Raw genomic sequence first — 24,965 nt, 5'->3', positions numbered from 1 at the left:
ACAGGCAAGTGTCTTTCAGTGCACAGTATGAAGAATTCCTGTCTTAGGGCCTTTGTTCTTCACACAGGCAATGGTTACTCACGGTTCTGAAGCTGCAGAGATAGCCATGCGATTGGATTCTTCTGGAAATTTACTGTTCTGTCTCAGCATCTGTTGTACCTGCCACAAGCTCCTGTAGACCCAGTCTGTATGGATGTGTGCAGCAGGTTAATAACGCTTTAACAGGCAGCTTACTCAATGAATAAAGACTCCTGAGGGGTTTTCCAATGCTTCTTTATGCTTCAAGGTAACAAAGGGTACAAACATCAGGCTTTTTCATAGTCTTTCTCATAGCTAAATTTCCAATTAAGTTACACAGCTCCCTAACTCTGCAGTCTCTACATAACAAATATGCAAAATGGAGTTACAGCAGGAAGAGAAGGGGTGGGAGCTACCAACTAGCAAGAAACAGCAGGGGTGTAAGGAAGATACTAAATAACTGTAACATAACATGAAATCACAACTGCTAGAAAATAAGAGGCTGCGTGGCAGCACAGCAACATTTCTTTCATGTATCCAGGGCCTAGATTATTCAGGGATTTAAATGTCAGTAGGCCAATCTTGAATAGGACACTCCATTCTATAGGTAGCCAGTGAAGGGAGTGCAGGACTGGCGTTATGTGGCAGTGACAGGGTTGCTTGGTTAGCAGTCTGGCAGCAGGATTCTGTATCAGCTGTAGGTGGTACAAGTCCTTTTTTGTAAGGCCAGTGTAGAGAGCATTGCAGTTGTCCAGTCAGGATGTAATGAAGGCATGGACTAAAGTTGGTAGATCTTCTGGGGGATGAGGTGTTTGATATTTGCGATGTTCTTAAGGTGAAAATAAAGGAGAAGCCCCTCCACCCCCCGAGACCAGTGACTCTCGGCAGGGGCTGTATGGTAACGTCATGGCTAAGTGTACTGGGGGGAAGTGGGGGGGGGGGGGGGGCTACCGGAGAGGAAGAATGTAGGGAAAGGGAACCAGCCGAAGCCATCCATGACCAGCTATTCACCCATCAAGGCGGGATGCCCCTTTTCGTAGCCCGGACCTTTAATAATCTAACCAACTCAAGCCTCTGTAGAAGCGCTAACAGCACAAAACGGACATCAGGTAGCGGTGCCCTGCACCCACCATCCACTAACAGGCCAACGGGACCGGTATGTGCACCTACTTTTTGAACTGTTGCACAAGCTTGCACTATAAGAATTTTGCTGTTGCACTTTAGTCGTGGATTAAACCGAATTGCTTGCAGTGCCAACTTCTGTCTCCTTCGTGTTATGCTGATACTCTAACCTACCCTGCTGTCATATTCATATATTCTTCCAAATTTGTGAACTCTAGCCACTTCCCTCATATTTGTATATGCTGAGATTCTTGTCAATTTCTCCATCCACTGAATATTTACCTCTCCAAGGCACTCTGCAACAGATGGAGTCTGTGTGGCCTTCCAGTACCTGCCTATTAACATTGTAACTGCATTTATCAAGTACCTTATCAAGGACTTCCCATAAGCTTTTATACTCCATACTTTTGAATGTAAAAGATAGCAACTATCTTTCTCTGGGGGTCTTGTCCCTGTGAGTTCTTTATATATTCTTTAACCTTGAGCTCGCATTCACAGTGCCACGTTGCGGAGCTGTGTTATAAAGTCTTAGGCCTCTTGCACACTGCACGCGATTCCGATTCAGATTCCGCTTTTTAATCAGTTTTTACATCAGATTCAGATTCCGATTTGCAGTGTGCAGGGAGCAAACTGCAAATCAGAATCTGAATCGGATGTAAAAACTGATTAAAAAGCGGAATCTGAATCTGAAACGCGTGCAGTGTGCAAGAGGCCTTATAACGCATCTTACAGCACTGCAATGCTAATCCTATGGGTCGTTCACAGTGCAACGTTAATGTCGCATTGAAAAATGTTGCGTTGTGGTAACTCACTGCTTGCAGACAGTGCATTACCTCTAAACATACAGTAGATGCGTTGCGACTTTAACATTGCATTAAAACGCAACGTCCCACTGTGAATATGCCCTTAAAGGACAACTGTAGTGAGAGGGAGATGGAGGCTGCCATAATTATTTACTTTTAAATGATACCCGAGGTAACATGTGACATGATGCCTAGCACACAAATAACTATGCTGTGTTCCTTTTTTTCTTTCTCTGCCTTAAAGAGTTAAACATCAGGTATGTAGACTACAGTGTGACCCTCACTGATAGGAAATTACAACTATAAAACACTTTCCTGGCAGAAAATGGCTTCTGAGAGCAGGGAAGAGATAAAAAGGTTCAATAGTTCATAGATTTTAGCTCTGGCATACGTCAATGAATGTGTCATTGAGCGAATACAATAAAACTGTAAAAACTTAAAAAGTAAATTTAAATATAAAATAAAACTGTGGAATATCTTAAAAAAATATCTTTAGGAGAAAGATGATAGATAAGGTTTTTTATTTCAATCGGTTTTTTTCACCTCGGGTGTCCTTTAACCACTTGCCGACCGCCTACTGCATATTGGCGGCGGCAAAGTGGCAGCCCCAGGACCACGTAACGCAGAATGGCGTCGGGTCCTGGGGCACTGTTTTGCCGGGGATCGCACGCTGGGATGCGCGCACATCCGCCGGCAATAGGCTCCGCCCACCCGCGACGTCAACCCACCGGCCAATCGGAAGCGCCGGCGGGTTGTTAACCCGACGATGGCCGCATAGGAAGCGTATAATACGCTTTGTAATGTTTACAAAGTGTATTATACAGGCTGCCTCCTGTCCTGGTGGTCCCAGTGTCCGAGGGACCACCAGGGCAGGCTGCAGCCACCCTAGTCTGCACCCAAACACACTGATCTGCCCCCCCTGCCCCCTGATCGCCCACAGCACCCCTCAGACCCCCCCCTGCCCACCCCCCAGACCACTGTTTGCACCCAATCACCCCCCTAATCACCCATCAATCACTCCCTGTCACTATCTGTCAACGCTATTTTTTTTTAGTCCCTAAACTGCCCCCTGGGGACTCCTGATCACCCCCCCACCCCTCAGATTCTCCACAGACCCCCCCCAGACCCCCCCCCCCCGTGTACTGTATGCATCTATCCCCCCTGATCACCTGTCAATCACCTGTCAATCACCCATCAATCACCCCCTGTCACTGCCACCCATCAATCAGCCCCTAACCTGCCCCTTGCGGGCAATCTGATCACCCACCCACACCATTAGATCGCCTGCAGACCCGACGTCAGATCACCTCCCAAGTGCACTGTTTACATCTGTTCTCTCCTCTAAACACCCACTAATTACCCATCAATCACCCCCTATCACCACCTGTCACTGTTACCCATCAGATTAGACCCTAATCTGCCCCTTGCGGGCACCCAATCACCCGCCCACACGCTCAGATTTCCCTCAGATCCCCCCTTATCAATTCGCCAGTGCATTATTTACATCTGTTCTTCCCTGTAATAACCCACTGATCACCTGTCAATCACCTATCAATCACCCTCTGTCACTGCCACCCATCAATCACCCCCTGGCACTGCCACCCATCAATCAGACCCTAACCTGCCCCTTGCGGGCAATCTGATCACCCACTTACACCATTAGATCACCTCCCAAGTGCACTGTTTACATCTGTTCTCTCCTCTAAACACCCACTAATTACCCATCAATCACCCCCTATCACCACCTGTCACTGTTACCCATCAGATTAGACCCTAATCTGCCCCTTGCGGGCACCCAAACATCTGCCCACACGCTCAGATTGCCCTCAGACCCCCCCCCCCCTTATCAATTCGCCAGTGCATTATTTACATCTGTTCTTCCCTGTAATAACCCACTGATCACCTGTCAATCACCCATCAATCACCCCCCGTCACTGCCACCCATCAATCACCCCCTGTCACTGCCACCCATCAATCAGCCCCTAACCTGCCCCTTGCGGGCAATCTGATCACCCACCCACACCATTAAATCGCCTGCAGACCCGACGTCAGATCACCTCCCAAGTGCACTGTTTACATCTGTTCTCTCCTCTAAACATTCACTAATTACCCATCAATCAACCCCTGTCACCACCTGTCACTGCTACCCATCAGATTAGACCCCTATCTGCCCCTAGGGCACCCAATCACCCGCCCACACCCTCAGAACGCCCGCAGACCCCAGCCCTGATCACCTTGCCAGTGCATTGCTTGCATCTATTCCCCCCACTAATCACACCTTGAGACACCCATCAATCACCTCCTGTCACCACCTGTCACCCCCTAACACACTTACCCATCAAATCAGGCCCTAATGTGCCCCGTGTGGGCTCCTGATCACTCGGCCAAACCCTCAGATCCCCCTCAGACCCCCTTCCGATCACCTCCACAGTGCATTGATTGCATCTATTTTCCCCTCTAACCACCCCCTGAGACACCCATCAATCACCTCCTGTCACCCCCCTAGCACTCCTATCCATCAGATCAGGCCCAATACAACCTGTCATGTAAGAGGCCACCCTGCTTATGACCGGTTCCACAAAATTCGCCCCCTCATAGACCACCTGCCATCAAAATTTGCAGATGCTTATACCCCTGAACAGTCATTTTGAGACATTTGGTTTCCAGACTACTCACAGTTTTGGGCCCGTAAAATGCCAGGGCAGTATAGGAACTCCACAAGTGATCCCTTTTTAGAATAAAAGACACCCCAAGGTATTCTGTTAGGTGTATGAAGCGTTCATAGAAGATTTTATTTTTGTCAAAAGTTAGCGGAAATGAAAAAAAATAAGATTTTCTATGAACTCACCATACACCTAACGGAATACCTTGGGGTGTCTTCTTTCTGAAATGGGGTCACTTGTGGCGTTCCTATACTGCCCTGGCATTATAGGGGCCCTAAACCGTGAGGAGTAGTCTAGAAAACAAATGCCTAAAAATGACCTGTGAATAGGACTTTGGGCCCCTTAGCGCACCTAGGCTGCATAAAAGTGTCACACATGTTGTATCGCCTTACTCAGGAGTAGTATAATGTGTTTTGGGGTGTATTTTTACACATACCCATGCTGGGTGGGAGAAATCTCTCTGTAAATGGACAATTGTGTGTAAAAAAAATAAAAAAATTGTCATTTACAGAGATATTTCTCCCACCCAGCATAGGTATATGTAAAAATACACCGCAAAACACATTATACTACTTCTTCTGAGCACGGCAGTACCACATGTGTGGCACTTTTTTGCAGCCTAACTGGGCTAAGGGGCCCAAAGTCCAATGAGTACCTTTAGGATTTCACAGGTCATTTTGCGACATTTGGGTTCAAGACTACTCTTTACGGGTTTAGGGCCCCTAAAATGCCAGGGCAGTATAGGAACCCCACAAGTGACCCCATTTTAGAAAGAAGACACCCCACGGTATACTGTTAGGTGTATGACGAGTTCATAGAAGATTTTATTTTTTGTCACAAGTTAGCGGAAATTGATTTGTATTGTTTTTTTTTTCACAAAGTGTCAATTTCCGCTAACTTGTGACAAAAAAAATATTCTATGAACTCACCATACTTCTAACAGAATACCTTGGGGTGTCTTCTTTCTAAAATGGGGTCACTTGTGGGGTTCCTATACTGCCCTGGCATTTTAGGGGCCCTAAACCGTGAGGAGTAGTCTAGAATCCAAATGCCTCAAAATGACCTGTGAATAGGACGTTAGGCCCCTTAGCGCACCTAAGTTGCAAAAAAGTGTCACACATGTGGTATTACCGTACTCAGAAGAAGTAGTATAATGTGTTTTGGGGTGTATTTTTACACATACCCATGCTGGGTGGGAGAAATCTCTCTGTAAATGGACAATTGTGTGTAAAAAAAAAAAATGTCATTTACAGAGATATTTCTCCCACGCAGCATGGGTATGTGTAAAAATACACCACAAAACACATTATACTACTTCTCCTGAGTACAGCGGTACCACATGTGTGGCACTTTTTTGAACCCTAACTGCGCTAAGGGGCCTAAAGTCCAATGAGTACCTTTAGGATTTCACAGGTCATTTTGTGACATTTGGTTTCAAGACTACTCCTCATGGTTTAGGGCCCCTAGAATGCCAGGGCAGTATAGGAACCCCCACAAATGACCCCATTTTAGAAAGAAGACACCACAAGGTATTCCGTTAGGAGTATGGTGAGTTCATAGAATTTATTTTTTGTCACAAGTTAGCGGAAAATGACACTTTGTGAAAAAAAAAAAAAAAATCAATTTCCGCTTACTTGTGACAAAAAATAAAATCTTCTATGAACTCACCATACTCCTAACGGAATACCTTAGGGTGTCTTCTTTCTAAAATGGGGTCATTTGTGGGGTTCCTATACTGCCCTGGCATTTTTGGGGCCCTAAACCATGAGGAGGAGTCTTGAAACCAAATGTCGCAAAATGACCTGTGAAATCCTAAAGGTACTCATTGGACTTTGGGCCCCTTAGCGCAGTTAGGGTGCAAAAAAGTGCCACACATGTGGTATTGCCGTACTCGGGAGAAGTAGTATAATGTGTTTTGGGGTGTATTTTTACACATACCCATGCTGAGTGGTAGAAATATCTCTGTAAATGGAAAATTGTGTGTAAAAAAAAAACAAAAAATTGTCATTTACAGAGATATTTCTCCCACCCAGCATGGGTATGTGTAAAAATACACCCCAAAACACATTATACTACTTCTCTTGAGTACGGCAATACCACGTGTGGCACTTTTTTGCAGCCTAACTGCGCTAAGGGGCCCTAAGTCCAATGAGCACCTTTAGGCTTTACAGGGGTGCTTACAATTTAGCACCCCCCAAAATGCCAGGACAGTAAACGCACCCCACAAATGACCCCATTTTGGAAAGTAGACACTTCAAGGTATTCAGAGAGGAGCATAGTGAGTCCGTGGCAGATTTCATTATTTTTGTCGCAAGTTAGAAGTAGGGATGGGACGACGAATCCGGCGAATCCACGAATCCCTCGAATATTAGGAAATATTCGAGATTCGTGGACTCGAATCCCGACGCCATTTTCCGTTCGCCGAATCCCGACTCTGCATCGCCGCGCATCCGCCGCTTCCCCCGCTCGCAATTGTCCTCCTCCCGCTCCCCGCAGCCGCCTCCGCTCGCCCGCCGCATAAAAAAGATGAAGCAGCCTCTCACCTCCAGCGTGGAGCCCGGAGCGGCAGACCTCCTGCACACTTCCTTATTCCCCCTAGTGACCGGCTCTTACTACGCGTCATCAGTAAGAGCCGGTCAGGTGGCCACTAGGGGGAACTAGGAAGTGAAGGGAGAAGGCTGCTGCTCCGGGCTCCACGCTGATGCTGGAGGTGAGAGGCTGCTTCTCCTTATGTATGCAGGGGGACGAGTGGAGGAGGCTGCGGGGGGAGGGAGGAGGATTACCCAGCTACCTATACTGCAGCCCCTCATAGCCTGCTATCTATACTGAAGCCCCCCATAGCCTGCTACCTATACTAAAGCCCCCCATAGCCTGCTAACTATACTGAAGCCCCCCATAGCCTGCTACCTATACTGAAGCCCCCCATAGCCTGTTACCTATACTGAAGCACCCCCATAGCCTGCTACCTATACTGAAGCCCCCCATAGCCTGTTACCTATACTGAAGCACCCCCATAGCCTGCTACCTATACTGAAGCCCCCCCATAGTCTGTTACCTATACTGAAGCCCCCCCATAGCCTGCTACCTATACTGAAGCCCCCCCATAGCCTGCTACCTATACTGAAGCCCCCCGTAGCCTGTTACCTATACTGAAGCACCCCCATAGCCTGCTAACTATACTGAAGCCCCCCATAGCCTGCTACCTATACTGAAGCCCCCCATAGCCTGCTACCTATACTGAAGCCCCCCATAGCCTGTTACCTATACTGAAGCACCCCCATAGCCTGCTAACTATACTGAAGCCCCCCATAGCCTGCTACCTATACTGAAGCCCCCCATAGCCTGTTACCTATACTGAAGCACCCCCATAGCCTGCTACCTATACTGAAGCCCCCCATAGCCTGTTACCTATACTGAAGCACCCCCATAGCCTGCTACCTATACTGAAGCCCCCCATAGCCTGTTACCTATACTGAAGCCCCCCCATAGCCTGCTACCTATACTGAAGCCCCCCCATAGCCTACTACCTATACTGAAGCCCCCCGTAGCCTGTTACCTATACTGAAGCACCCCCATAGCCTGCTAACTATACTGAAGCCCCCCATAGCCTGCTACCTATACTGAAGCCCCCCATAGCCTGCTACCTATACTGAAGCCCCCCATAGCCTGTTACCTATACTGAAGCACCCCCATAGCCTGCTACCTATACTGAAGCCCCCCATAGCCTGTTACCTATACTGAAGCACCCCCATAGCCTGCTACCTATACTGAAGCCCCCCATAGCCTGTTACCTATACTGAAGCACCCCCATAGCCTGCTACCTATACTGAAGGCCCCTATACCCTGCTACCTATACTGAAGGCCCCTATACCCTGCTACCTATACTGAAGGCCCCTATACTCTGCTACCTATACTGAAGGCTAGGCCCCTATACCCTGCTGCCTATACTGAAGGCCCCTATACCCTGCTACCTATACTGAAGCCCCCTATACTCTGCTACCTATACTGAAGGCCCCTATACCCTGCTGCCTATACTGAAGGCCCCTATACCCTGCTACCTATACTGAGGCCCCCTATACCCTGCTGCCTATACTGAAGACCCCTATACCCTGCTGTCTATACTGAAGACCCCTATACCCTGCTGCCTATACTGAAGGCCACTATACCTGGCTGCCTATAATGAAGGCCACTATACCCTGCTGCCTATACTGAAGGCCACTATACCTTGCAACCTATAGTGAAGGCCCCTATACCTTGCTAGCTATATTGAAGACACCTTTACCTAGCTACCTATAGTGCGGGCAACTATTGCATGGATCGCACAATTCTTATGTGCAGGATTCGTTAGATTCGGGATTCGAAAGGTTCGAGATATTCGAGAACCTTTTTAGATTCGGATCCGGATTCGGATTCGAAGAAATTGTGGATTCGTCCCATCCCTAGTTAGAAGTAATGGAAACTTTTTTTTCCATTTTTTTTTTGTCACAAAGTGTCATTTTCAGCTAACTTGTGACAAAAAATAAAATCTTCTATGAACTCACCATGCCTCTCAGTGAATACTTTGGGGTGTCTTCTTTCCAAAATGGGGTCATTTAGGGGGTATTTATACTATCCTGGAATTTTAGCACCTCATGAAACATGACAGGTGGTCAGAAAAGTCGGAGATGCTTCAAAATGGGAAAATTCACTTTTTGCACCATAGTTTGTAAACGCTATAACTTTTACCCAAACCAATAAATATACACTGAATGTTTTTTTTTTTAATCAAAGACATGTAGCAGAATAACTTTCGCGCTCAAATGTATGGGAAATTTTACTTTATTTGAAAAATGTCAGCACAGAAAGTAAAAAAAGTCATTTTTTTGACAAAATTCATGTCTTTTTTGATTAATGTAATAAAAAGTAAAAATCGCAGCAGCAATCAAATAGCACCAAAAGAAAGCTGTATTAGTGACAAGAAAAGGAGGTAAAATTCATTTAGATGGTAGGTTGTATGACCGAGCAATAAACCGTTAAAGCTGCAGTGGTCTGAATGGAAAAAAAGGCTCTGGTCCTTAAAGAGAACCTGTACTGAATAAAATTATTTTAAATAAACACATGAGGTAACTTCAAATGAACATTACATAGTTACCTTGCCATCCGTTCCTCTCAGAAGTTCACCATTTTCTTCTTACAGTGATCCATTCCAGTTCTGACAACATTTTGTCAGAACTGAAATATATCAGTTGCTGTCAGTTATATATCAGTTGCTGTCAGTTACAGCTGAGAGGAGAGCTGATGTGTCCATGTTTCCCTATGGCTCAAGTGGGCGTTGTTACAGTTTAACTGTGTGCTGACCAGGAAGCTGTTACGGTGTAATGGCCATTTTCAAAATGGAGGACAGAGAATTCCCTTGATCACAGTGAACAAACAGGACGCAGGAGAGGAAAAAGAGATTGAGGAGTAGACTATATGGGAGGTACGTATGACTTGTGTATGTTGATTTTCACTTTTAATTTTCAGTTCAGGTTTTCTTTAAGGGGTTTTATGACTGCAGTCCTTAAGTGGTTAAAAAGAACCTGTACTGAAAATAAAAAGTCAAAATAACGATACACAGGTCATACTTACCTCCCATGTAGTCTACTCCTCAATCTCTCTCTCCTCTCCTGCGTCCCATTTCTCCACTGCGATCAATGGAATTCTCCATCCTCCATTTATAAAATGGCCATTACCCCATAACAGCTTCCTGGTCAGCACCTAAACTGTAATATCGCCCAATTGAGTCATAGGGAAACATGGACATTATCCTTTAACCTTATAAAGTCACCAATATTTTGGCAGTGCCTGATAACATGCATAAGGGGTTCCTCCACCTTTTGGTACCTCCAGCACTCCTCTACTTGGAGTATAAAACCATTTACTTAATGTTTTGAATTCTGATTCCTGTATTCTGGTAGAGATGGAGGATTTCTATGTAAGGGTCACGATCTTTCACCACTGAAAATCTGTGACATTTTATTTTAGATAGTTCTGCCATTTATTTCTTATATGCAAAGTATAATCCAGCCTAGAGTTTATTATGCTATATATTTGTGGTAATGCCCCCTTGAAACTTCCTTTTCCATCACACAATTCCTCAAAGGGGATGTTTTCTCTAGACATATTTCACTTATCTCCCTTAGTCGATAGGAATGATCTAAATAGTATCAAACTCCACTGATTATTGCCTCTTTTTGCAGCAGGGTGGCCACCTCTTCCAAGGGCCTCCATACTCCTCCACAAGTCATAGCTTGCACCCTGACCAATCCCAGTACTCTCCACTGACTATATGCACGCTTATCACATCCCAGTACAAAGTCCAGGTTGTCCAGCACTGGAAGTAGGGTTGAGGGGCATGTTGTCAGTGTTGCTTGACAGTAGCTTCTGCAAAACATCCTTAGCGTGTTATTTGTTAACCCTCCTGCAGGGTGAGCAAATTTAAAAATCCTACTTAACCACAGGATATTTATTAAAGAAACCTTATAAAAGCAATGACCATTTAAAAGGAACCTGAGATGGGTATATAAAGACAAAATATACATACCTGGGGCTTCCTCCAGCCTTCTCCATCCTGCTCGTCCTCACACTGTCCTCTTCCGACTCCCCATTCATCTGCAATTGGCCCTGGAAAGACCTCCAGCCTAGGGCCATCTGCACATCTGCGTTTGTGCTCCCGCCACATTCACATTGCCTGCAGTACTACTACGCAGGCGCAGAACAGCGCGCCTTGCCGGATTGTGCTTGCACCGAATTGAGTTTTTTCCGGGGCCAGTTGTGGGCGAAGGAGAAGGCGACTGAGGACGACGAGGGAGTAATCAGGTCAGGAGGGTCTGGAGGAAGCCCCAGGTATGTGTACATTTTTAAAGGGGCCCCATCTCAGCTACACTTTAACTGATTACGGACCACGCTGCTCTGGCCCCATAAGGACCAGAGCCTTGTTTAACTTGGCTGTTCTGTGATCATTTACTTTGTCTGCCATCTTTATAAATATGCTCCTATAAGTAATTGTTTGAATAGTCACCAAGAAATTTATGAAATAAAAATAACAAGTTATTAACCTGAAGAGTTAGGCACAGTTCCATGAAATTATTTTTTTATATATTATAAATTTACTTAAAGCGGAATATAACCCTGCATTTCAACTTTGCTCTAAAACATTATTTACAGTATATTATATGCAACCAGCATTTTTTTTTACTAGATCAGCATTGGAAGGGTTACACGGGGCTTTAACCTCCTTGCCGGTTATCCCAAGCTCAGCTCGGGGTAACCTGCGCAGGAGGATATCTCAGGCCCCGCTGGGCCGATTTGCATAATTTTTTTTTTTGTTACAAGCAGCTAGCACTTTGCTAGCTGCTTGTAACTTCTGATCGCCGCCGCTCGCCGCCGATCCGCCGCAATCCGCCGCGCCGAGTCGCTCCCCCCCGCCCCAGAGCCCTGCGCTGCCTGGCCAATCAGTGCCAGGCAGCGTTGAGGGGCGGATCGGGATTCCCTATGACGTCCCGACGTCCATGACGTCGGTGACGTCATCCCGCCCGGTCGCCATGGCGACCGGGGAAGCCCTGCAGGAAATCCCGTTCTCAACGGGATTCCCTGCATACTCTGATCGCCGAAGGCGATCGGAGTGGGTGGGGGGATGCCGCCGCTTAGCGGCTATCATGTAGCGAGCCCTTGGCTCGCTACATGATTTAAAAAAAAAAAAAAATGTGCGGCGCTGCCTCCTTGCCGGATTTTTTAGACCGGCAAGGAGGTTAAAGTTCTTTTCTGCAGACCATCCGAACTTGAGAGACATACATTTTGTTTACATAAATGTATCTAAGTGTTGAATGTGACTCATCTCTCTCACTGAGAAGGAGTTGGAGGACAGCCAAAGAGTGTGTAACATTTCTAAATATATACATATAACTAAATAGAATGTAACTATCTGAACTTCTGCATATCTCTCCACGGAACTTAAAACCTCTGTGTTTAACCCTTCCAATGCTGGTCTAGTAAAAAAAAAATGCTTTTTGCATATAATATGCTGTAAATAATGTTTTAGAGCAAAGTTGAAATGCAGGGTTATATTCCGCTTTAACATATTTTTATAGTGTTAAACAATTCTTTAAAAAAGTTCTTTACTTGAATAGAACATATAAAGTGTAAGGAATACATTGTAAAGGGGACTTGGAGTGACAGGAATACGAACGCTGCTGTCTTTACTCTCTAATAAATAATGCCAGTTGTCTGACCTTTGTGGTGATGCGCTGCCCTTGATACTTGAAGTCACTGGCCCAGAATGAGCATACAGATAAGATTTTTCGACTCTGGTCTGATGCCACTGGCTGCATGCTTGTTATAGGTGCGTGACTCAAAAATAACAAAATAAAATGCTGAGGATAACTGGCATTGTTTATGAGGGAATAAATATAGCAGTCAATGTACTCCTTTTGCTTCTGGTTACCTTTAAAGAGGAACTGTAAGCTCAAAATAATTTATTGCCAGCAGGTAGCCTATACCCAATTTATAGATGAAAACCCAGTATTTTCTGCTAGAAATCCAGCATTTTGCTGGAATCACACCTTTAAGTAGGAAGCCACGCCCCCTCATGAGGCTGCTCCGCGGCTGTATATTCATTAAGCTTGTGCGCACTGCCTTCTGGGTAGTGACATCATGGGTTGCTAAGGGGGGAAAAAAACAGCAGTCCTCACTGTTATCAAGGTGGGACATGTGCACGAGGCAGAAGAAGTTTATCTTGCAGCCTCCGATGGGATGATTGATCATCCCTCTCTGCCCTGTGAAGCTGCCGCTGCCACTATCAGGTCAGCGACATGTGTTTAACTCTCCTCATCCCAGCTCGAATCCCTCTTGTCAGCTCTTCCTACAGCCTCCGATGATCTTATAGCTCTGCCTGCATGTCGGGTGAATGCACATGACATGCAGGCAGAGCTATAAGATCATCGGAGGCTGTAGGAAGAGCTGACAAGAGGGATTCCAGCTGGGATGAGGAGAGTTAAACACATGTCGCTGACCTGATAGTGGCAGCGGCAGCTTCACAGGGCAGAGAGGGATGATCAATCATCCCATCGGAGGCTGCAAGATAAACTTCTTCTGCCTCGTGCACATGTCCCACCTTGATAACAGTGAGGACTGCTGTTTTTTCCCCCCTTAGCAACCCATGATGTCACTACCCAGAAGGCAGTGCGCACAAGCTTAATGAATATACAGCCGCGGAGCAGCCTCATGAGGGGGCGTGGCTTCCTACTTAAAGGTGTGATTCCAGCAAAATTCTGGATTTCTAGCAGAAAATACTGGGTTTTCATCTATAAATTGGGTATAGGCTACCTGCTGGCAATAAATTATTTTGAGCTTACAGTTCCTCTTTAAGGCATAATAGTTCAATTTTTAACAGCACCATTAAAATATAAACTAAAAGCATTCCGTGTTGAGCCCTTGTGTTTGCACTGAACAGTGTTACCTGGACTACACAAAAAATACACCTCCTGGAAACCAATCATTCCCTTTGAAAATATGCGCACAATCTGTATTACAAGTTTAAAATATTCTTGTCTTTGTTTTTTTCTGTAGGAACAAAGAATTGTACATCATGGCAAGAACTAAATGTTGGGATTGAAGCTAAGCATAGGTTTGGAAAGAGAACATCCTATATCTTGAGTCATTTGCAATGAAATATGGAGAGTCAGTTTGTGCATTTTGTTTGTCTAATGCTCAAGTATATTTCTCCACATGTAAGCTAATAAATAATATACTGGTCGTTGACTGTTGAAGATGGGGACTGTGGGTTCTTTCTTAACCTGAATTTGTTTGTTAGTCCAAACACTGTACTCAAAGTATCCCCCTCTGTCCCACTGTGCCCCCATCTGTTCCACCAGTGTCATTACTGTCCCCCCTCCAGGAAACCATTGTCCCCCTGTGCCTCCATTGTCCCCCCTACTGCCCCCCTCCTGGTCCTCTGTCCCACCTTCTGAGTGCTCCTATGCTATTTTTGAATATGGTCAGAGGGTCCCAATGCTGGAACAGCAATGCAAAAAATAAAAAAGAATGGTGCTGTAACAATTAGTGCAAAAACACTAGTAGGTACACCTCAAGAATATTGAATTTGGATTACTGGGCATCCAGTTTGTTAGTAAATGAGGTCGAAGTGACCTAATTCTTTTTTAACAAGATTTTTTATTGATTTTCTTCAATAACAGAAACAAACAAAACATAGCAACAAAAAAATTAAACCATACATCAATCCAGTGAGAATGCAAACATGATGACATGAGTCAGGGCCAGATGTCCATCAGATATGTTTATCAAGAGAAGCAGGCTTCATGACAGACAGTAACACAAAACCATTTGGGTAGCAGCTCACATAGGTTGGGATCAAGTATCCCAGTATCATACATCAGTTAGATCATTGCAAATTTTGTACTACTACATTAAGGAGACCCTGAAGCAAACAAATAAGTAAATAAAAGATATAATGGTTTGTATGTGTACTACAGCTAAGAAATAAAACATTAGGAGCAGAGACATAAGTATAGTATTGTCTCCAGTACAGGAAGAGTTAATAAACTCCAGTTGTTATCTATGCAGAAGAGCCATTGAGCTCCACAACTTTTAAAGTTGCAGAGAGCTCTGTCTTCTGAAGCTTGTTATCACAACGGTCACTGTATTTTCTTTTTCTCTGCAGAGGACAGGTCAATAGTTCACTTGCCTGCTCTGTAAAATCATTTAGAATGGTGAGTCGTGTGTAAATTGCAACTATTACAGAATGATGCAATGTTATAAAAATCACTATATAACTGAAATTAAAAATAGGAGAATATTTTCTTTGCTACTAATGTTCTAGTAAATATCCGTATTACACAACCAATTCATTACATTACCGTATATTTTTTTTCGCTTCAGTGTCTCTTTAAAGAGAATCTGTACTCTAAAATTCTTACAATAAAAAGCATACCATTCTATTCATTATGTTCTCCTGGGCCAGGGGCGTAGCAATAGGCCCTGCAGCGCCTGCGCCCGCGGGGGGGCCCGGCTTCCCCCTGGGGCCCGCTCGGGGCCGTTTTTTGGGGGCTGGAGGGGTGGCAGCATGAGGGGAAAGCCTTGCCCACAGTCGGCGGGGAGAGGGGAAGTTCCCCCCTCTCCCTCACCTCGGGGCTCTCCCCTCTGCGCTCCCCTCCAGCTAGTTACCGTCTGTGGGCAGCGGGCAGCAGCGGCAGATACATACCTTCTTCCTTACGTTCCATCGCCACCTTCTCGCTCTAGCGGCTGACGTCACTTCCGGAAGCGGAAGTGACGTCAGCCGCTTGAGCGAGAAGGCGGCGATGGAACGCAAGGAAGAAGGTATGTATCCCGCCGCCGCCGCTGCTGCCCGCTGCCCACACAGGTTCACTAGCTGGAGGGGAGAGCAGAGGGGAGAGCCCCGAGGTGAGGGAGAGGGGGGAACTTCCCCTCTCCCCGCCGACTGTGGGCAAGGCTTTCCCCTCATGCTGCCACCCCTCCAGCCCCCAAAAACCGGCCACGAGCGGGCCCCGGGGGAGGAGGGGGCCCGCTCTGAAATTCTGCAGGGGGATTTTCAGGTGTCTGCTGCACACATTACGATTTTCAGGTGTCTGCTGCCCACATTGTGATTCTCTGGTGCCTGCTGCCCACATTGCGATTTTCTGGTGTCTGCTGCCCACATTACGATTTTCAGGTGTCTGCTGCCCACATTGCGATTTTCTGGTGTCTGCTGCCCACATTACGATTTTCAGGTGTCTGCTGCCCACATTACGATTTTCAGGTGTCTGCTGCCCACATTACGATTTTCAGGTGTCTGCTGGCCACATTACGATTTTCTGGTCACTGCTGCCCACATTGCGATTTTCAGGTGTCTGCTGCCCACATTACGATTTTCTGGTGTCTGCTGCCCATATTATGATTTTCTGGTGTCTGCTGCCCATATTATGATTTTCTGGTGTCTGCTGCCCACATTACGATTTTCTGGTGTCTGCTGCCCACATTACGATTTTCAGGTGTCTGCTGCCCACATTGCGATTTTCTGGTGTCTGCTGCCCACATGGCGATTTTCTGGTGACTGCTGCCCACATGGCGATTTTCTGGTGACTGCTGCCCACATGGCGATTTTCAGGTGACTGCTGCCCACATTGCGATTTTCTGGTGAACTCTGCCCACATTACGATTTTCTGTCCCACATTACGATATTCTGGTGAACGCTGCCCACATTACAATTGTCTGGTGAATGCTGTCCACGTTACAATTTTCTGGTGACTGCTGCTCACGTTACGATTTTCTGGTGACTGGTGCCCACATTACGATTTTCTGGTGAACTCTGCCCACATTATGATTTTCTGGTGAACTCTGCCCACATTATGATTTTCTGGTGAACGCTGCCCACATTACGATTGTCTGGTGAATGCTGTCCACGTTACAATTTTCTGGTGACTGGTGCCCACATTACGATTTTCTGGTGAACTCTGCCCACATTATGATTTTCTAAAGGCCCACATTACGATTTTCTGGTGAACTCTGCCCACATTACGATTTTCTGGCCCACATTACGATTGTCTGGTAAAATGCTGCCCACTTTACAATTAATTTACAGTGAAACGCTGCCCCATTACGATTATTTGGCACCTATGGGGGGGGGGGGGGGCATCCAAATATTCGCAGGGGGGCCCAGTGATTTCTAGTTACGCCCCTGTCCTGGGCCCCTCTGTGCGGTTTCTGCCACTCCCTGCTGAGATCCTGGCTTGTAATTGCCAGTTTTGGGCAGTGTTTACAAACAAAACACATGGCTGCTAACCAGCATGTGACAGGTTCAGAGAAGCTCAGTCTGTGACTCATACAGAGCCTGCAGGGGGCATGGAGAGGATGTGTATAGCTTCTGCCTATCACAGTAGAACAGCACATTCCTACCTCAGCTGACAAAGCTGACAAAGGAAAGAAGATTTGATTAGATAACAGAGATAATACAGCCACTGTGCAACTAGGAAAGGCTGCAGTAAGACAGACCACATTAGAACAGGTATAGGAACTTATAGGATAGAAGAAATAAGGCTGAAAATGTTGTTACAGAGTCTCTTTAATATCTAAATTAGGAATTGTGGTTTCCGAAGTATTAACCCATCTATGGCATCTTATGATCAAGCTTGGGAATATTTGAGCAAAACTACATAAGTTTACAAATCACCCACTTTTAAATAGCTCTGATTGTTAGCTTTCCATAATGGTGACATTTGAGGCCCTTTTCTGATGTCATTTAAGGTGGCCATACACTGGTCGATTTGCCATCAGATTCGGCCAAAAGATAGATCCCTCTCTTATCGAATCTGATCAGAGAGGGATCGTATGGCCACCTTCTGCAAACAGATTGTGAATCGATTTCAGCCTAAAACCGATCACAATCTGTGGAGGAGCTGCCGCCCCCCCCCCCTTCCTGCATACATTACCTGTTCCGGCCGGCGCAAGTCCCCTGATCCACCACTGTCTTCTTCTCCGCCTGGTCCCGGCATCTTCTCCGCATCGGCTCCCGGCTCGCATCTTCTCCCATCACCTTCCGCATCCCACATCCGGCATCTGCATATAACTTTCTGTCACTCCAGTGACAGCGGAAGTTCAAATAGAGCGCCCTCTATTTGTACTTCTGCTGTCACTGCAGTGACACAGGAAGTTATGCCGGATGCCGTGATGCGGAAAAGATGCCACCCGGGAGGTGACAGCGAGGACTCGCGCCGGCGGAGCAGGTAATGTATCTCTGCTGTATTGCGTGGGTCGTTGGGCATTCAAACGCCGCTATCGACGCACTCCCGACCCGAGAAAAATCTTCCGCACGGATGGATCGACATAAGTCGACGGGAACGATGGATTTCGGACGGAAATCCATCGTTCTGTCAGCGGTGTGCGCGGCGATTTCACGGCCGTTTCGATCACTGTGATCGAAACGGCCGTATTTTGGCGGGAAAATCGTTAGGTGTATGGGCCCCTTTACTCTTGGGCTATGCAAACAAATAAACGGTGCTGGGAAATAGTGCGGGTTTTTTTTCCCCTTGTTTTTCCCCTTTAAAATGCATAGAAAACAAAGCAATTTGCTAAAAAAGAAAAATATAGCCCACAAAAAGCTTACTTTGTCTTAAAAAATAATATAATATTTATAATACAATAATATTTAAATATGATAATGTTTTTGGCAAATGAATGGGCGGAGTGCTGAAATATAAAAATTGCTTTGGTCCACATATGGAAAACAACCTGTATGGGTCAAGTGGTAGCGTTAAAGTGGCCCAAACACATTCCCAGACTAAATACAAAAATGTTGCATAAAGCAGCTGTTGCCATTTTTAGTCTGTTAATCACATAAATATGTTTTACAATGTTTATATGAAGTTTGTAGACCATCATGGGAGATCTTTTTTACTCACATTCAGTTGAATTATTGTAAATATCTTCTGTTTTACGAAGGCAAATTTATATTTAGGACTTCTTTAACCACTTGAGGATCACAGGTTTTTTCCCTTAAAGGATACCGCAACTGAAAATAAGATTGCGGCAGTGTGTGGGGGAGTATAAGTAAATACCTTTAGCTCCTCCTGCCCCCCTCCGTCTGTTGCCGTTCCTCTAATAACCCTCCTGGTGTCCGGCGACTTTGTTGACCTATAACCTGGACATACTGTGCCCTGTGTGCGCAGTATGTCATCCCCACTTCGCTTCTGGCCGGCGCATAGCATTCGGCTCAGAAGCACGCTGATTCCTCTGCCTCCCCTGGGCTGCGTGTGCGCTCCATTACACTAAGCGTCACATGATTAGCATGTGACGCTTAGTGTAATGGAGCGCACACGCAACCCAGGGGAGTGGGAGGGCAAGTCTGCCATTGTGAGTGACCACGGGTAATGGCCGGGGGAATCCGAGTTCGATACCGGTTCGGAGTGGGAGCCTGAGAACTGTCTACCACCACCACACATCCAACTAAGGACCCATTTGCTGTATAAGTAATGAACCTGCGCATTTGCTGTATAAGTAATGCACCTGCAGTGCAGCCAGAAAAATTAGGCAGGTATGTACACGCACCAGAAAAATTATTATAGTGGCTGCTGCTAGCAGTTGGTGGTGGTGGAGAAGGCAGTCAAGCGGCCTGTGGGCAGAGATGCTGTGTGTGGAGCGACTTAGTCTTGGGGCAGGCAGTCACACGGCGTGCAGGTAGAGATGCTGTGTGTGGGGACTGACTTAGGCTTCGGGCAGGCCTGAGCATCCTTTGCAGACCAGGCATCCGTGGTCAGATGGACCCTTGACCCAATGCTGTGTGCCAGAGATGTCACTATTTGCCTTTCAACATCACGGTACAGTTTAGGTATCGCCTTTTTTGAGAAAAAATTGTGGCCTGGTATCTTCCACTGCGTTGTGTGGCTTTGCTTTTGTGTGCTGCTTTTCCTCAGGTGGTCATCCCATTGCAGTTTGTGCTTTGTAATCATGTGCCTTCGTAAGGTAGTTGTCCCTACGCGGGTCTTGGTCTTTCCACGGCTCAATTTTCAGTGGCAGAGAGTACAGATGGCATTGCTCTCATCTGAGGCAGACTGTTAAGCTTGAGTGTGTATTCTCCACAGTCAGCATGCAACACATAAGCTGACGTGAAGGAGGTACACACACTAGCACAAGGAATCAGGATATCCCCAGTTTAGTGGAGGAGAGGACTGACTCCAATAGGAGATTGTGGTGCACAGAGCCGGTGCAGATCCGAACAGCCACAAACAACACTTTCGTAATAACGTCTCAGCGCAAAGTAGCGCTGAGCGCATAAACCAGGACTGAGGAGATCAGGACAGGTAGACAGAATGAACGCTTGCTTAACTAGCCACTACTTAGTGACATCAAGCGTCCACAACAAGACAGACTGGAATGAGGTAGCCAATGCGTTTACAGCGATGGCGTGCCTCACAAAGACAGGACAGGATAGTCAGGAAATAGCAGGATCAAGATAGAGAAACGTAACACAGATAAATATACAATAAGTATGATTTCCTAGCGTATTACAATTACAGCTATCAATGAAACTATTTGTAACGTCTGACTAACATATGTATATATCGGCAATGAACCGATATATGACATAAGCAGGAACTCTGACTAAGACTGGAGTAATACAGGGAACAGGACTCAGAAGGATTCGCTATCTCTTCGCAGAGATGAACGCAATCCACAAACAGGACCAGGAACAGGATAACTAGCTCAGCGTGCTGGAACGCTGACTAACGGAACACAGGATATAAACAGTTCGTGTACGTATATATCAGCGACACTGATGTATCAACGTAACACGAATACAAGGAAAAAATAAACGTGCAAGTATGCGTATATATTGGCGATGAACCAATATATGACACAAGACAAGCAAAGTAACAACTTCTAGAAACAAGAGCAGAACTAGGAGGACTCGCTGACCCCTTCGCAGGAGTCAGCGCAGTCCACACGGACTAGGAACGAGGTGGGGCACGAGCAGAGTAACAGACAGAATCTGAGACTATGGTAGCCCATGAGGCATTGCAGGAAGCAGTTCTTTATACTGAGGTCATCCAATGGGAGCAGACCTGCAGATTCCCACACAAGTGAATGGTAATTAATCACAGGCTGATAGCAGGAAAAGGCAGACAATGATATGCAGCCTGCAGGAAAGGGATTGCCCCTTCATTGCAGCAGACAATGTTTGTTTACACAAAAGCATATTAAACTGTCATTAACTTCAGAGCGACTGCAGATGGAATCAGCAACTAGTTTAAGTGCAAACCAAACTATGCAAGCAAATGCATGTAATGACATTAGAACTGCTTGGTTTGCAATACCACTGCAGTCAGCAGTAAACGCTGCAGAAGCGATCATAACAGTACCCCCTCCCTTAAACGCGGCCTCTGGACGCCTATAAAAACTGACATATTTCTCCTGAACCACCCAAACCAAAAAATCAGAAGTGGGAAATCCAGCAAACTGATCTGACTGAAAATTCATGAAGGTCGGATCAGCCCGACAAAACCAAATTCCCGAATCAGTCTCACCAAAACTAGACCAATTGGAACCAGAACCTACCGAACCATGCCCGTCAGCACCACAAGCCTCAGTGTGACACCCATCAGAACCACGACTTCCAGAAAACAACCCCAAGAAACTCTCTGAGCGATACCCACCGCCTTCCAAGGACCGTCCAAAAACGCCAAAGCCTTTGCAATGCCCACCGGAACTGTCCTTACCAACACAAAACCCACTGTTGAACCAGTCCAAGGTACCAGGACAAGTTTCCTCAGAGATCTCCCAGAACACTTGGAAGCTCCAAAGAGATCCCCTCAGGTCAGAACGCCCCTTAGGCTCACATGGAGAACCATCAAGAACCCCTATGGAACCCAGGGCAACTCCAGAGTCAGGGTCACAAGGACAAACATCAAGATCAGGGCTTTTAGGGACCAGAACCATCTCCGGGCATGCAGGCCAACCGGCAACATCAGAACATGTCTCCACTAGGGAAGCACGTGAGCACGCTAACACAGACACATCTGGGCACTCTGGCATACGAAGCACATCTGGGCACACCGGCACAAGAGAAACCTCTGGGCATGTCAAGGAACTGCGAACCTCAAAGTCAGTCAAGACAGGACCGAAACCAGAACTGGGCAAAAAAAATTCATCATGACTAGACTTCACAGTTACTGGATTCTCACTAAAAACTGCAGGATCAGACTTAGATGTCGCTGATTCCAGCAGGGTTATTAACAAATCATGTTCAGGGGCATTTACAAGACAGGGCAAATCTTCTGATGTATGCACTGAACTAGACAGGGTTCCCATAGCTTCTTCTGGACTAGACAGAGACTCATCAAATACACTGGATTGGAGCTCATGAAGGGCTGCAAAACAAGTCAATATTGCAGCAATCCCCACTGAACTAGGCAAAACTCAGAAACTCACTGGACAGGAAGGGGACTCTGGAACTACTGCCACACCGGGTAGAAAACCAGAATTTTCCAGGATACAGGGCTGGGTTTCAGAAACACTCATTAACCTGGACTGAAATTCTGAGATTTCTATTATTTTTTCCAGCGAGTCAGAATTATCCATGTTACAGGGCAAGACTTCTGAAACATTCAGAGGACAGGGCTGGAGTTCCTCGGCTGTTACAACACTGGAGAGGGACTCAACAACATTGGTTAAATCAGACTGTGTACAGGGCAAGGTATCTAACACACTTGCTGACGAGGACAATATTTCAATGGCTTCTGCTTTGCTGGGCAGAAATTCATCAAGTTTTATTAGAGCAGACTGTAATTCCAAAACAGCTGCTAGACAAGTGAATATTACTGCAACACCAACTGAGGTAAGCAGTGCCTCAGACTCCTCTGCTAGAGGGTTTGAAGTATCCAAAGTACTGGGTGAAGCATAAGACTCTGCGACCACAGCTTCACTGGACAGGATCACTGAACAGTCCATATTGCAGGGCAAAACCATGGAAGCACCTGCTGGACAGCATAATGATTCTGTGACCTGAGTTTCATTGGAGAGATCTACTGCACAATTCATGGTACAGGGCAAATTTACTGGAACATTTTCTGAACAAGGTAATAATTCTACGATTTCAGGTTCACATAGCAGATGCTCTGAGCTATTCACGAAACTAGAGCGAGGTGTAGAGACAGGAAGATCAAGACACAAAGTTTGTGCATCTGAAGCACTATTCAATTGTAAAATTGGAAAATTCAGATGCTGGGGTTCTGAGGTTTCTAGACAGGATTGCTGGGACTCAGAAACTAATGTAGTGCATCTATTGGCATCTGCTGGATCAGACAGGAGTTGAACTTTATTAACACAGGTAAATTCTACAGAAGTGTTTGCAGAGGCAGGCAAAGATTTTCTAATGTCTGTTTCACTGAACAAAGACTCATGAGTACTGGCTAGGCTGGACTCAGAAGTCAGCAGGACCTCTGGTTTCTCTGCTGAGAAATTTGTGCAGGGCAAAGTTAAGAAAGTATCAGTGGCTTCTGTTTTACTGGGAAGTAACACTGAGTTATCCATGGTACAGGGTAGAGTTACAGGAACATTCACAAGACATGGCAGGGACTCAGTAACTGGAGAAGTGGGACAGTCTCCAATTGACAGTGTGTCTTCCCTGGTATCAACTGATTGAATCGCATAAAAATCGTCCAAAATCATCTTCCACACATCGATCAATGGAACCACAAAGTCATACCCACACACACCAGTTTTTATTAGGTTATAGGCAGACTTAATGCATGCATTCAATACTAATTCACTTTTTGCACTGTAAAACTGACAAAATGAACTTGCATCTTTCTTCCATTCATAGACCAGGGCTTCCATCTCTCCTTTCTCAAATGGAGGATCCCATGCATATTTAACAGCTGAGCATTCCGGCTGATCATAGTTTGCAAATGTGTTAGTGGCAGAAACATACATTGGGTTATTTAGCAGGTGATTGGCCGATTTCTTATTCCTAAGGATCTCCAATACCTGTAGCAAGTGTTGAACTGTAGTGTATGCAAATTTCCCTTGCTGCACGAATAAATTGATCTGTTCAATACTCTGTAATATATCTTCATAATCATATTCAGATAATTCATTTAAACAAGAACTTTTATTTTCCCTGGCTAGCAATGAAAGTTCATTAGTAGTTTCATAGGTCCATTTGACTCCCCTGAATGGTGACTGAATTTCATTAGCTGCTACTGGCGAAGTCTCATTACAGATCTGATGCGCAGTCGCCAAGGGCAACGACTCCGCTGATTGTAACGCTTTTCTTTTGGAGCGTTTACGTTTGGCTTTAGACCCTGCTGCCTTAGCAGAAGAAAAGTTATCAGAACAATTATCTGCTTGCTGATTATTTTTGTAGGCAGTAGAAGGAGCAGCTGATTGACAAGCTGCCAGGAGCTTATCAAAAGGGCTAGGCAAATCGGTTTTGCGCAGCCAGTTATGGATCACAAACGCTAGAAATTCCAGCGGTCTTTCTTTCAAATTCGTATGATCCAAGACATCGTACGCCCACTGGAACAAATTTCCCTTAAACAAAACATAAATTAACTGGGGGGCCCACGTTGAAACAGGAGTAGCCTGGAGCTCGGGATTGGCCAAAAACCTGGTACATTCAGAAAAAACCTCATTTTCTGTTTCAGAATTAAGTTTCTCAAATTTCTTAAAGGAACAGGAACCATAACAAACAGTGTCATTTTTGCTGGGAACCCCCCCCCCCCCCCACAATGGGGATTGGTAATGGGGCTACCATAATGTTAAGCTTGGGGGTGTATTCTCCACAGTCAGCATGCAACACATAAGCTGACGTGAAGGAGGTACACACACTAGC

General features: G+C 45.8%; 1 protein-coding gene across 2 annotated transcripts in view; it reads left to right on the top strand.

Annotated features, from left to right (window-relative positions):
- LOC137561549 (serine protease inhibitor Kazal-type 6-like) overlaps window positions 1-14,370 on the top strand; it is a 55,973-nt gene extending 41,603 nt beyond the window's left edge. For both annotated transcript variants that reach the window (XR_011030045.1, XM_068272865.1), the window contains one exon: window positions 14,192-14,370. Coding sequence is in view for 1 of the 2 variants with exons in the window: in XM_068272865.1 (XP_068128966.1) it covers window positions 14,192-14,237 (46 nt within the window). In the remaining variant the exon portion in view is untranslated. The remainder of the gene's footprint in view (window positions 1-14,191) is intronic.
- The last annotated feature ends 10,595 nt before the right edge of the window (window positions 14,371-24,965 follow it).

Source organism: Hyperolius riggenbachi, chromosome 3 (genome assembly GCF_040937935.1).
Source record: "Hyperolius riggenbachi isolate aHypRig1 chromosome 3, aHypRig1.pri, whole genome shotgun sequence".
NCBI lineage: Eukaryota > Metazoa > Chordata > Amphibia > Anura > Hyperoliidae > Hyperolius > Hyperolius riggenbachi.
This window is presented reverse-complemented; position numbering and strand designations above follow the sequence as displayed.